The 15,383-nt window shown below is 38.1% G+C and overlaps 1 protein-coding gene across 2 annotated transcripts in view; it reads right to left on the bottom strand.

Annotated features, from left to right (window-relative positions):
- RASA2 (RAS p21 protein activator 2) overlaps positions 1–15,383 on the bottom strand; it is a 168,804-nt gene that overhangs the window by 110,014 nt on the left and 43,407 nt on the right. For both annotated transcript variants that reach the window (XM_006869846.1, XM_006869847.1), the window contains exons 2-4: positions 14,347–14,464; positions 7,539–7,642; positions 1,231–1,325 (exon numbers count right to left, since the gene is read on the bottom strand). In XM_006869846.1, the coding sequence (XP_006869908.1) occupies positions 1,231–1,325; positions 7,539–7,642; positions 14,347–14,464 (317 nt within the window). The remainder of the gene's footprint in view (positions 1–1,230; positions 1,326–7,538; positions 7,643–14,346; positions 14,465–15,383) is intronic.

Here is a 15,383-nt window from a genome sequence, read left to right as displayed (position 1 = left end):
ATTCTGAAGAGTAAATGAGATAATACAATGAGGTAATGCGTTTAGTATTGTGCTTTGTTGTTGTTAAGTGCCGTTGAGTAGATTCTGACCCATAGCAACCCTGTATAGGTTTTAAGGAGCATCTGGTAAGCTTGAACCGCGGACCTTGCAGTTCAAAAGGCTTTGCAGTCTGGTGCATTAACCCACAGCGCCACAAGAATATTTAATTTGTTGCGAGTTTAATCAAACAGAATGCTTGAGAGGTTATATGGAAATGCAGAACCAAGAACTTTATTTGCAAATTATCTGTGCGTGGTGAGGGGGGGGGAGGGCGGGCATAGCTTTTTCTCTTGCCTTACACTTCTGTTTGAGTCACTGACAAATTATATCTTCTTCTAGAGATGAAAACTCCTGCTTGTAGCTCTACCCTTGGTATATGGTTTCACAATGCTTGACATAGTTTACAAATAAATAGAGTTAGTGAAAAAAGAAATTTTTTTGGATAAAATGGCAATTTCTAAGACTCAGACTTCCCAGAAACAAACAGAGCTCAGCTGCATGGGTAAGCATACCGTCTTTACTCAGATAAAGAATCTGCTTCTAATTTTGGCCAGAAGAAAGAAAGCCTTAAAAAAAGTAATGATACCCTTTCAAATAAAAAGAGATGTGAGTAACCAAAGGGCTGGATGTAGGAATGAAGACTAGCAATGGTGGGCTTGGACATGATTTGAATGCAGCATTTTCCCAAGTCTAGTTTACTAGAATAAACAAGGCATCATGATGAAATGAATGAAATCAGAAACTTCCAGGGATCCTTTTCAGAGTTTGTAAGGCATATCTTTTTCTTTCAAACCTTTTCTCTTAAAAAAAAAATTTTTTTTTAAGTAATAATTTGCCACTGTGCCTCAAACAGAAAGATTAAAACAAGAAAAAAATATTCACCTAAAATTTTCAAAAAGTTCATGGGAAAATGAAATTTAAAAAATAATGGAATTTTTCCAAGAACCTTTTGAAGCTCCTTTGTATAGCCTCCCCAAACTTACAAACACACATGCATAATCTTTAAATTTATACAGCAAAGTCATTTCCTTCCAGTTCTTTATTACCCAGTGGTCTATACTATGCAAATATTTGGTGCCAGAATTTAAAATAAGGCATAATAAAGTGGTATCTACACAGACTAGTATAATTAGTTCATTTTTCCTGTGTTTGAAAACCTCCTACATTACTTAAGCATTAATATTTATTTACCTGAACTTCTGAATTGGAGTCAATAGGCTGTAGTGAAAACCACATTTCTTTACCACTGTGACTACACAAGTCTTCTTTTTTGATGGCTACTTTTCCTGTAGGAAATAAATAAAAACAATACAGTTTATGAATTTCAATTAAAAGAAAAGGGAAAACAATTAAACACATCATTAAACATAATGACTTCTTGATTAAAATTTTGAGATTAAAAGTCATTTAAATGATGCTTTTTTTTTCTTTTTACTTTTTTATTGTGAATTGAGTGAAAGTTTACAAAATAGAATATCAGTTTGTTTTACTTCATTACAAATCATATGCTCTGCTTCATTACAATTTTAATCCCATTTATATAGCAACAATGAATAGTATTTACCTCTATTTACTTTAAACTATTTGCATTCCTCCCTGTGTCTCCCGCTACCTTTATTTTTCCTCTGCTAACCTCCCTCTTGTTACATATTGCCTGCCCTGTAACCCACCTTAACATGTGTCTACCCTCTAGCCCATGAATAATTTTCTCTCCCACCCTCCCCTGTAACCATTAAAGATTAAGAAAACCTTTTCACAACTTTTCACATTAGTCAAATACATTTTTTTTCCCTTTTGTGTTGACTAGTTTCACTCAACATAATGTCCTCCAGGTACTTAAATGTTGCTTTTATCAGATACTACAATGAATGATTGTGTGGCTTCAATGTAGTAAAAAAAAAAAAATCAATGCAGTTCCCTAAAGAGTTCCTAGCTCTCTGAAACATACACAATGCAATAAACAAAGTAGTGTGAGAAGAAGACACATAAATGCATGTTCTTATTATAATGAGGAGTACTGGCGTGGCACTGTGGGTTAATGCGCTGGAAGCAAAGTCAGTTTGAACCACAAAGTTGGTGGTTCAAGATCACCAGCCAAACCTTAGAAACCCTATACAGCGTCACTAAGGGTCAGAACCAACTCGACACCTAACAACAACAACTATAATGAAGTACTTGCCATGTTGTTATACAAAGCATTTCCTGCCTCAATTCAAGTTTTAAGAAGTAGGCAGCTTTGCATATGACTGAATTTATTCTGAGATTCTATACTAAGCTTCAACAAAGATAAATTCTAAAGCCAAAAATAGTTCATTTCCTTTCATTTCGTCAAATAACACTTTTCATTTTAAGTATGTTAATTATACTTCAACAGTCTTGGTGTGTCCTTGTAGGATAAGCACTGGACTGGTAACCATAAGGTTGGCAGTTCAAACACACCAGCAGCACCTTGGAAACCCTATATAGGGTTGCTATGAGTCAGACCTGATTCAACATCACAGCTTTTAGGGTCCATCATAATTTGGCCTGAATTTACTATTGCCAGCTTCACCTACCACTCTCTCCTAAGTAATTTACATTACCAGCCAATTCCACAAACATGAGTCATATTTGCTCTTCTGCTTCTACCAAGCCCAATGCCTTGAAACTGGACTTCTTTTCCCTATCTAGGTTGTTATTGTTGTTGTTGTTGTTGTTATGTGCCGTGGAGTCGGTTCCGACTCATAGCGACCCTGGTACAGGGTTTCCGAGGCTGTAAATCTTTACGGGAGCAGAAAGCCTCATCTTTCTCCCATGGAACAGCTGGTAGTTTGAACTGCTGACTGTAGATTAGCAGCCCAATTTGTAACGACTATGCTACCAGAGCTTTGTTAATTCCCCACCAAACAAAATTCACTGTTTTTCCTTCTCTGCTCCCAAAGTACTTTATTCATATCTCCAGCACAGGTCCTATTTTAATTAGAGTAGGCTTCAAAAAGTTAATGGAAACATGGAGCTCAAAGACAATGACATTTTTTTCACAAACTTCTGGAAGTCTCCTAGTATATTAGCATTAGAATGTATGCCTGCCTTTCTGATAGCCTGGGAGCAACTTGAGTCTTATTCATCTTAATAGTCCCATCCTCTTTATGACACACATAAGTGTTTCATAAATGTTTAATTGAATTGAGGATGGAGCCTAAGGGGTGAGCCATAATTAAGGGTTTGCTAGAAGAAGAATATGCATACAAGTAAAGAAGTCAAAAGGAGAAAATCATGTAGGAAAATATAATGTCACGAAATTGTCTTTTCCTTGGTTTTCAACAAGGAAAAGTTGCTTGAATAGGCAGTCAAGAGTCAAATATGACACAGAGACAGGTGAAGATCAAAACTAAGAAAATGCCTTTTATGACAAGCAGAAAAAGGATTTGTTATGTATATAGCTGACACAAGTTAACACATTTAACAAATAAGAACACAAAAAGACAAATATAAAAACTACAACAATAAAAATAAGCAAATGTACATTTAACTCACAGAAGAATGTAAATCACCAAGAAACAAAAAGTTCCTCAAATCCACTGATAAGCAAAGAAACATAAGTTAAAACAATAAAATTTAATTTTCACCTACAAAGTTGGCAATTATTTTTCAATGATATCATCAAAGAATTAACAGGGTGTGGTGAAATGACTATACCCATGCCATGTTTGGGAGAATGTCAATTAGTACATCTGGAGGATGTGGAAATGCATAGCAACGCACTGACGCAGAGTCAATTCCAATTCACTGCAACCCTACAGAACAGAATGGAACTGCTCCGTAGGGTTTCCAAGGCTTTAAATCTTTATGGAAGCAGACATCCTCATCTTTTCTTACTGAGTGGCTGGGAGGTTCAAACTGTTAACTTCTGGTTAGAAGCCTAACACTTAACCCACTCAACCACCAGGGTTCCTTGATAATATATAAAGGAGACCTGAAAAAAGAATCATACTCTTTCATTCATTATTTCCACCGCTAAGAATTTATTCTAAGGCAAAAGAAAAACAAAAACTCAAGCACAAGGATGTTCACAGTAACATTATTAAGATGGAAAAATATTTAGAAGCATATTTACTGTCTAAATTATCTAGTGCTGCTATAACAAATACAAGTGGATGGTTTTTACAAACAAAAATTTATTCTCTAACTGTTTGAATAGTTGTTATTAAATGCCGAGTCCATTTCAATTCACAGCAACCTTTTATAGGGTTTCCAAGGAGCAACTGGTAAGTTTGAACTGCTGACCTTGTGGTTCACAGTCCAGTGCTGATCCTACAGAAATGCTAGTCCTACCATACCAGAAAGGCTAGTCCAAATTCAAAGTGCTAGTTAAAGCAAAGACTCCCTCTCTGTGTCAGCTCTAGGGAATAGCTCTTTCTGCATCTGCAAGCCCAGCATCCTTGGAGATCTCCCTGTGTCTTTGAGAGAATCAACCTTCTCCTGGATCTAGAAGCGTCACCATGCAGACACCTCAGCTACACAGTACATACTCCTCTCCTGGCTCGTCTTCCTTGGAGGTCGTAGGTTCCTCTGATCTCTGCTCACTTTCCTCTCATTTTCTCTCTTGATCAGAGCTGTGGCAGGATTAAAGAGGTTGCATCCCACCCTTAATATTTTTACTGCTTTATTACATCAGATAATATCAGGAGGATCATCACGTAATGACCACATGACACACTATATAACTGACAAACCACTGAGAAAAATGACCCAGCCAAGCTGACACATATTTTGGGGTGACACAATTCAAACCATGACATTCACCAATAATGTTTTTGAAAATATTTAATGTATGGGAAAAGAATGAAATTAAGTGCTAGGGACAAAACCTGAATAAACAGTACAATGTTTATAAATGAGCGGATTAAAGATTGGAAGGAAAGATACCAAATTACTAACTGTGGTTATCCACACGCAGAGTTTATAGGTTTATAAGTAAGAAATACATTGTTCTTTAAAGGTTATCTGATTTTCTTTAAAATTATTTTGGCAAACTTTAAAAAAGAAGACGTGGTAGAAAATTTTATTTAAAAATGAAATAAACCATAAACAAAGAAAGGAGACAGACCATTTGTTAGAAATCTAATAGTAAAAGCTACTTTTTAGTTTTTTGGTTATTGGTGTTGGGTCCTGTGATACCTTGATTTACTTGATATGGCTTTTCTATCAAACATCCTCTTCATTCCCACCAAAGGATTAGGTGAGACCATGCAAATAGGGTATATAAGACTTTAATGTTAAGACTGGGTAGTTCTGCCATCCCACTAGGTTTAAAAAGAGCCATCTCAGAAGCAGGAACAAGACTATCAGTAAAGAAGAGCATGAGTGGAGCCTGAGATCCCCACCTAGGAAAACTGCGACAGCAGAGATGAAGGGCAAAGGCGGCAGCATGGAGAGACAGAGCAGTTGCGGGATTCTAGGCCCATGGACCGAGTAAAGCTGAGTGCCTATGGGCAAGAGGCTGGCTTGCAGAATGGGCCTTCAGACTGGCTTAAGCTTTGTTAACACTTGCCCAAGAGGTCACATGACAGAGAGGCCCAAGACAAGAGCAAGGTATGCCTGCACTACAGCAAAGAAGAGGCTGCATTCCAAGTTGTTTCTCACCCTGAATCATACCCTGTTCACTTCCTTAATAAACCCCATAATTGTGAGTATTGTTATGAGTTCTGTGTCCACTGCAATAGATTATGGAACCCAGAAGTGAAGCAGAGTGCTAATGAGAGGAATGGTTGGTGTCAGAATAGGGTAAAGAAGCTTGTAGGAAGGAGATATGTCTGACCTCTACTTCACAGCAATCTGCCTTGGATTGGTTTTGAATTTGATTCTCCTTTCCCCTTGTGAAGTCAGAGGAAGTCAGAAGTGGCCTCCACACAATTTTTGTAGGCTCTGTAAGTCAACTGTGATTCACAGCAACACCACGAGACAAAGTAGAACTAGTCCACAAGGTTATCTAGGCTGGAATCTGTACAGGAGTAGGCTGCCAGGTTTTTCTCCCGCAGAGCTATGGGAAGGGTTCAAACCAATCATTCTGGTGGTAGCCAAACACTGTAACCACAGGGGCATCAGGGCTTCTTAGAGCTACATTGCTGCTATTGTTGTCAGGCCCATTTAGTTGATTTTGGTTTAACAGCATTAAGTGGCAGTAAAGAGGGTAAAGTCAGATAAAGCTTAATTTGGAGGGTTGTTGGAGACAGGAGCATATCTTGAATCAGAAAGGCAAGATAGAGAGGAGGAAATTCAGGGCACTAAGAAAGGAAAGGATAATACATGCATATTATAGACCTAAGGAAACCTGGTACCATGGTGGGTTATCCACTGGGCTGTTAACTGTATTATCAGTTGTTCAAATCCATAATCTGCTCTGCCAGAGAAAGATGAGGTTTCATTTACCATAAACACTGACAGCCTCAGAAACACTAAACAGGGTCACTATGAGTTGGAACTGACTCATGGGCACTTAACAAGAACAACAACAAACCTGTTATTTAAATACAAAGATGATGTGCAAAGACCATAAATGTGACATATATGCAAGCCAGTTAGTTTTGTTCTAGTCTATCCCTACAGACCATATCCCAGTCTCAAACAACTATTTAAGAAATACCTTTATAAGTCATCAATACAACTAGATAATAGAAATAAGACTTACATTGTTAAGTGACTTCGAGTTGGTTCCAACTCACGGCAAACCTGCATAGTGTTTCTAAGGAGCAGCTGGTGGGCTTAAACCATTGACCTTGCAGTTAAAACTGACCTTGTGGTCCAGTGCTTTATCCTACAGCACCACACCAGGACTCCAAAAAAAGTATGACAAGATTAAAGCAAACTATAGGGAGACTATGAGTGGAAACTGACTCCATGGTAGTGCAGTGGGTTAAAGCAACTATTACTTCTGCAAGAAAAATTTCAAATACCAGCATTCTTTGAAGGATCAATAATGTATCTCTATATAAAAACATTCTTTGAAACACTCAATACTTTATCAAACACTTACTAAATGTTAGGTACTCTGTGAGTCACAATCCCAGCCCTCTTAAGTACCACTTATGTTCAATTTGTTGTTGGTGCCATCAAGTCGGTTCCAACTCATAGCAACCTTGTAGTTAGCAGTCCAGTCAGTGCTCATTCTACCACACCAGGGCTATATGTTCAACTAGAGAACCTTAACATTAGACAATGCACTGAGGTACCCCAGGATTCCACAAGTACCATGAGTACCATGAAAGAGAATTACAAGTTACTATGGAAACACAAGTATTGTAACCAACCAAGGGGTCAGCGAAGGTTTCCCTGAGGAAGTGTCACCTAGGCTGAGTATACAAATTAAAAATTAAATTGACAAATGAATATGCCACCTAGAGAAGAAGATCAAAAATGGTGAGCATACACTATGCCACATCTTTTTACACTTTATACTTGAGAAAGAATGAATATAAACAACAACACTGTGATTAAAGATAATTATGAATACCACATACCTATACGAAGATCTCTTTGTAAAACATTCTTATCATAAACATAGAAAGACAAATACTGGAAAGTTCTTGGAATCTCAAAATAAAATTCTTCACTGAAAAATGGGCTAGAAGAAAAAGAGGGAAAACTCATTAAATTTAAATTCGATAGTGTCCTTAAATAATCTTATTTTCAGCAAAATCACTTGAAATATAGACTAAAATGCCATCTAGATTCAAAGTTCAAAAATTTACAATACATTCCAACCAAATCCTGCACAATCCAAGCTGAGCTCTGAGAGAAATCCAACTATCAGGATGAGCTGTGCACAGTTGTCCCCGAGTCTCATGGACAGAAGACCCCGTAACTGCCTGTCAAAATAGATGTTGTTGTTAAATGCTGTCAAGTTAGTTCCAACTCACAGCAATCCTGTCTAGGGCTTCTGAGGCTTTAAAGCTCATGAAGTGGCTAGGAGGCTCGAACCTTGGACCTTGTGGTTTATAGTCCAGTGCTTATCATATGGAGTCACTGCACACTCCCCCACCTGAAGAGGTGGTCATCCCAAAAGCCAACTGTCATCATATTTATTTATTCTTCAGCAGACAGCTCTAATTCTGTTAAAATCCCATGCATCAATTTCTTTTATGATTACTGCTGTTTGTATCCTGAGTAAGAAATCTTTGCCTATCCCATGTCTGTTGAAGGGTTTTTCCTATAACACAGCTTATTTTCACATTACTAACACTACTTTGATTGAAATTCTTCTATAAAGACACAGACCTATGAAATTACAGTGAATATCTTTGTCAAGAGTACTTCTTTCCTGATGTTTACTTAAAAGAGAAAAAGACACTTCTAAAATGTGACCATGAAATGTAATGTGCTAAAGATGTCACAACTAAAAGAGAAGCAAAAATGCAAGGTGAAATACTCTTAATGAAGTAATTTCTGACCTTATCCAGAAAACAGTTGATCCAGCTTCTTAGTTCTTACTATAATGCTTGGTCAACTTTCAACACTATTGTATTCCCTTTTGATGTAACCAAAATAAGCTTTTTATAGTTGGCCTGTCAAACTAGTTAGAGTCTTCTAATTAGTTTGATCATAGAAACTGATGGAAACACAGCTATAAGACAAAGACATATATAGGTATTTTCTCCCTTTGCATCAATTTACAAACAATTATAAAATAGCAAGTTTCTTTCATATATCACATACATCCACTAACAGATACTATTTTTAAAACACATTCTAAGGCCAATAAAAACAACATAAGAATTAACTTATCTGTTGTTGTTGTTATGTGCCATTGAGTCGGTTCCGACTCATAGCGACCCTGTATAGGGTTTCCAAGGCTGTAAATCTTTACAGGAGCAGAAAGCCTCATCTTTCTCCCACGGAACAGCTGGTAGTTTCAAACTGCTGACCTTGTGGTTCACAGCCCGATTCGTAACCACTATACTACCAGAGCTCCTTATCTTAACTTATCTGTACCACTGTATTATCACAGTCTCAACAACCTAAGCCCCACATCTGGGAGTTGACATCTTTATTTTCTATATTAATCAATCTACCCATTCAAAGAAAACTTTCCTACAGTGTTGGTAAAGAGTCATGACTAGTTTATGCAGGTTTTACTCTGCTGGCACCGCTGACCTGTGATAATGATTATGACTCCTAAGGAGATTAACAGTGTAGTGTGGGGGAGATACCTGAACAGTATCACTGTTACCCAGTTTACTTATATACCACCTCAGATTGCTAAAAGGATTTGAAGTAGACATTCAGAAGCTATAGATTACATATATGATTTCTAGTCACATGTTATAAACACTCTATATTTAGACTACATATAAAAACCACAGCATGTAGAACCTATAAGACATCCAAATGGTTATCTATCGAGATCCAGCTTAACAGCTTGCTGTTGCTACGTTGGTTCTGACTCATAGCGACCCTGTACAGGGTTCCCAAAGGAGCAGCTCATTTGAACCACCAAACTTGCAGTTCAAACCAACCTTGCAGACCAGTGATTATTCTACAACACCACTCCAGGACTTCGATTACAATATTTATAAACATTATAAGGAAATCAAGGTGAGCAAAGATTTATACTACTGATTCTTTCCCTCGATTCCAAAAAGAAAAATGCTAAGGTGCACCCCAAATCCAAGCAGCTAGCCAAACTGTACTGATACTAACTAAAGTAGCTAATTTGCTAAGCATCTAGAAAATGATTAAGATGTATTTAAAAACATAAATCACTGAAAAGGCAAGGGCTCAAAAAAGAACCCCCAAAAACAGCTGGTCTATTTTAGTTACTCCTTTACAAGACTAGAAATAAGAAAATTATACCACATATAGTCAAGTTACAGTTACTATTTACTTTTTTTTGTGTATCTTACTGATTATTGTGTTATATGGAATCAGTGAGCTGAAGTAACCAACAGAGATATAAACAGTTTCAAGTCTCAATCTCAGTTTTGCTTCTAACATCCTTTATTAAATACACAAATTATTCAGCCTTTTGGACACTCCGTTTAATCATTGATAACATAAATAATACCAGAATTTTAACATTACAGGGACTAACGACTATTATAAAGTAGCCCGTTCAAATTTTACAAATTAGAAGAGTTTACTCTCAACATGGTATACTTTCAGAATATAAGAAATCTACTCAAGAGTTCATTACCTGATAATGTACAACTAAGCTACAAAGAATAAGACTTGTAATTATTCTTTAGATAAATAAAAATAATATTCTTTGAGGAGATAAATTTAGACTAAAAAATAGACTGAGGCATATGGTAAGTGTTTTTAAAAACTTAAAAGAGTGTAATGGGAAAGATGAGTTAAATCTGTTTTCTAGAAGCCAGTTTCTACGATCCTGAGGCCCAAAGAACTGGCTACCACCACCAGCAATTCTGAAAGGGATTATATTGGATGGTATTGGCTAGAGTGGGAGAAAATGAAACAAAATTCAAAATTACTGAAAACAAAAAACAAAACCCACCAGGCTTACTAGTCAGAAAGAGACTGGACGAACCTGAAACTATAGCCCTTGTTCATCCTTCAGGTCTGAAACTGAACTAAACTATCTAAGCCCTTTTAGATAAGTAATGATGTTGTTATGGGCCATGGAGTTGGTTCTGACTCATAGCAACCCTGTATAGGGTTTCCGAAGCTGTAAATCTTTACGAGAGCAGAAAGCCTCATCTTTCTCCCGCAGAAGAGCTGGTAGTTTCGAACTGCTGACCTTGCAGTTCACAGCCCGATTCATAACCACTACACACCAGAGCTCCTTAAGATAAGTATATATGGGAGCAAACAACACTAGTGAGGTATGCTGACCATGGAATGATCATTCAGGATTGAAAGAACAGCATTTACCCAAGGACAAAATTCATAAGAGTTGGGAAAGAAAGTGGACTAGAAACAAGAATCACAGGGACGAAGTAGAGTAAGTGACATTATACTGAGGGTACAGCAATCATTTGAAATGAAACTAAGTATATGATTTGTTGAATGTAAAACTGAAGATCTACTCTGTAAATCTCCCCACAATCCTCAATAAAGTTTTTAAAAAAAATCTGTTCCCTAGAAATTCAAGGGATACAGCAAGAAAATATATATACAGAGTCCTGGTGTGGTTAATGCACTGGACTGCAAAGTCGTTTGAACCACTAGGTTGGTGGTTCATGTCACCAGTCCCTCCTCAGAAACCCTATACAGGTTAGCTCTGGGTTGGAACCGACTCAAAGACACTTAACAACAAAAATAATATTCATACTTTGGTATACAATGGCTCCATACAAAAAGCACTGTATTGCAAACCACAAGGTCAATGACTCAAGCCTACCAGTCACTTCAAGGGGGAAATATGAGGCTTTCTGCTCCCACGAAGATTTACAGCCTCAGAAACCCTATACAAGGGTCGCTTACGAGTTGGAACTTAACAACATATTCATGTATGTGTGTGCTGTTGTTAAATGCAATGGAGTGGAGGCAAAGATGATGACATGGAGAGATAGAATAGCTGAGGACTCAAGATTCATGGAAAGAGAATAGCTGTGTGCTGGCCAGTCAGAATGTTTAAATAATTAAATGTAGAAACATTCTGCAGCAGGCTTGCAGAATGTTTAAATGATTATGTATTCCTGAGTGTTTTTTGCATATATCAAAACAAAACACACATTTAAAAAAAACAAAAAAACACAGAGGGAATAGTAGAAGCAAATACTGTTGAATGATGATGCATAGAGGGGATTGTAATCATTGCAATGAAACGAAATACATTAGGATGTATGCAAAACCAATGTTCTCCCATGTAAACTACCATTCAATTCACAATAAAAACTTAAAAAAAAAATGCCCTGAAGTTGATTCTGAGTAATAGCAAACCTGTAAGCTTTCCAAGGAATGGTTGGTGGATTTGAACCAACAACCTGTGACTAGCAGTCTAGTGTTTATCCTATAACACCACACCAGAGTTCCAGGACTCCGTGTTTGTAGGTGTGTGTGTGTGCGTGCACACACACACACACATATATGAGTGAGACAAAAATTATGTGCACTCTGGCTGTAGACTTTATTCTAATTAGTTTTATACATAATCTTCTTGCTTTTCAATACACTTTGTCCATCTGTCAAAAAGCTTTCATATACCCTTATTTAAAAATGTTTTAGGCTGAGCTGCAAGGCATGAATGCACTGCTGTCTTCACTTCTTCATCAGAGGTAAATCTTCCTCCTCAAAGGGCTGCTTTCAGGGGACCAAAGAGGTGAAAGTCCAATGGAGCAAGATCAGGACTATCGGGAGGATGCTTTAACACCTCAAAACGAAGTTTTTGCAGAATGTCAGCAATGTGGGCAGAGGTGTGCAGACGTGCATTGTCATGCAAGATCACAATACCCTTGGATAGCAATCTTCTACATTTAATCTGAAGTTTACGCGTCAGCTCTTTAGTGAGCATCTTACTGTATGTAATAAGCACTGCTAACTGTTGAATTTTTTCCTGATAGTGTTCCAATACTGGCCCTTGAAAGTCCAAGAAAACATAAGCATCAGTTTTCCAACTGCTGGTTGACTTTAGTTTGAACTTTTTCTTGGTCCGCAATTGAGAATACTTCCATTCCATACTCTGCCATTAACTCTCTGGCTCATAGTGATGAATCTATAGCTCATCACCAATCACGATTTTTTTTTTTAAAGAAACTTTTACCTCCCTTCAAATCAGTCCAAATTTTGTTTGCAGATGTCCAAACACTTGTTTATGCTCTTCAATGAGTTGTTTCGTTACCCATTTCGCACAAGCTTTTCAAAACCCAAGTCTGTTGTGTATATTTCATAGGCAGAGCCATGGCTGATTAGCAAATGATTTACCACAGAATCCACTGTTACTGGTCTCTTCAACAGAATTATTTCATGTGCATGCTCAATGCTGTCATCAGTCGTGGATGTAAATGAGAATTTTAATATAACTGGATTACAGATAACTTTTTACCCATCCTTGTGTGTGTTTGGGTGAAAGTTTACTGAGCAAATTGACTTTCTACTCAACAATTCATATGCATTTTGTTTCATGCCATTGATGACAATTCCCACAAAGTGATAGCACTCTTCATCCCTGTGTTTCCCATTTTAATTCTTCCTTCTTTCCTGCCCCTTCCTGTCTTAAGAGCTTTATACCTGGACAAAGGCTATCCTTTGGTCTCATATTGCATATGGTTGATTGTCTAAGAATTGCATACCTATCTGGTGGTAACGTTCACCTTACAGGCCTATCGTCTGGCTGAAAGTTAATCCCTAGGGGTGAGTACAATACCAAGTTTGTATGGTGTCTAAGGGCCATAGTTTTGCAGGGTCTCCTCAGTCTCTATTAGACCATTAAACCTGGTCTTTTTTCTTACTCTTACTGCTCCAGATGAGGGGAGATCATCTTAGATGCACCTTAGATGACTGCACACAAGCTTTTAAGATCCCAGTCATTACTCACCAAAGTAAGATATAGAAAACTGTCTTTATGGACTATGCTATGCCAAGTAACCTTGATGTCTCCTGAGACTATGGTCCTGAGCCCTCAAGTCCACTGATTCATGCTCTCAGTGTTTGGTTACAGCTAAGATGCTTTCATAACTTTGCCCCCTGTATGATATACTATATGCACTGATATATTTGCTGTACATATAAGTACATATGTAGATATACCTCTTCATATGTCAAGCCTATATGAGAAAGATACACTCTGAGGCAATGAAAAGCCACATGAAAGCAAGCACTGCATCTACCTTGTTTTCAAGTCTGTATGAATAAATAACCAGCACTCCTTGGAAACCCTATACAGGATCGTTATGAGTTAGAACCGATTCAGTGGCAGTTAACAATAACAACAGCACATTGCTATGAATGAGAACCAACTCAGTGGCACTTATAAACAACAGCAGCACATTCTTGAAACATAGTAGGTTCTCATTTTAATAAACATTAATAAACTGAATGCAAGAATGTTCTAAGAAACAGAATAGTCTAAAGCCTAAATAGGCTGTTTAGGAAGCAGTGAATTCTTTGATCACTAGACACTACTAAGCAAATGCTAGATGACTATTTGTCAAACACACTGACAGAACTAATCATAAAGTGGTTAGGCCAACCTGATTAACATTAAGACTCCTTCAAAATCAGAGTTGGTAATTCTAAAAATAAATTTTAAATGTAAAAGAAAAGTGAAAATTTCTGGTAAAGAACATCTTTATTTCTGTCTGGAAAATACATAAAACATTCTTATATACCTTAGATTATACAAGATAATTGACCAATTTTTGTACCAACCTCAAAGATTTTTCTACAACTTGGGTACGATAAACTTCTTCCTGATCCAAATTTATAGTGCAGAAACAATCTCTCATTTTGTTGGGTCCAAGGTATGGCAACAAATTTTTTGCTTCACCTGTGGGCACAAAAATTGAAATTGGTGTTAAATATCATCAGCTACTTTACGTTAAGACTTTTATAAGATGAATTTAATCCATATAAACATATAATAAACGTGGTACAGGAATAAAAAGTGCTTGGAGAAAGATCATCAACTTGTTCTAGAATACTATGAGTGGACTTCCGGCGCTTCCCGGAGCAGGCAACTCAGATAGGGCAGGCTACAGGGAAAAGGGTGGAATCGAACATAGGAAACCTCTGTCTAGCAGACAGCCAGCCTTTGAGCAAACATAAAATTTTATATTTCAACATTCTGAACTCGTTTTCTTTGAAAGATTAAATTGCTGAGGAATTACAGGCATTCTGAGCTTTTGCCTGCCTGCACGCGGCTCCTGCTCCACGCGCCTGCACAGGCGAGTGCCTCTGCCCCCTGCGGACCTTGGAGTACAGGACTAGAGAAACCCCATTTAAAAGGCTGCATTTCCAGAGAAAAGGAAGCATAAACTTGCAAAGCCGAACAAATACAGAGGGATATCGGCGCGGATATGAGGAAATTCGGGGTACCCATGGTACAGAGAGACTGAGAGAGGCATTTTTTATGCATTAGATACACGCCCAATGAGGCCAAGGCCTGCCCCGAAGCCCAATCTACCCAGACTGGTCACAAAGGCCGAGGCCCAACCAAGGCCCAAATCACCTACCCGTCAAGAGGCCCAGGCAGCTCACAGCCCGGTCGCCGCCAAGGTCCAGGGTCCTCAAGGCCCAACAGCCCGGTCGCCGAAGACCAGTGCCCCTGAGACCCAACCTGCCCTCAGCCCGATCCCCGAGGCAAAGGCCCCCCGAGGCCCAATCCACCCAACCCACCCGCCCAAGTCCAAGCCGCCCGATGCCCAGCTGCTGATACTCAGGCCCCCTGAGGCCCAAACTGCCCGCCC

This window comes from Chrysochloris asiatica, unplaced genomic scaffold (assembly GCF_000296735.1).
Source record: "Chrysochloris asiatica unplaced genomic scaffold, ChrAsi1.0 scaffold00136, whole genome shotgun sequence".
Lineage (NCBI taxonomy): Eukaryota > Metazoa > Chordata > Mammalia > Afrosoricida > Chrysochloridae > Chrysochloris > Chrysochloris asiatica.
Note: the sequence above shows the minus strand (reverse complement) of the source record. Positions and strands in the feature narration are given on the sequence as shown.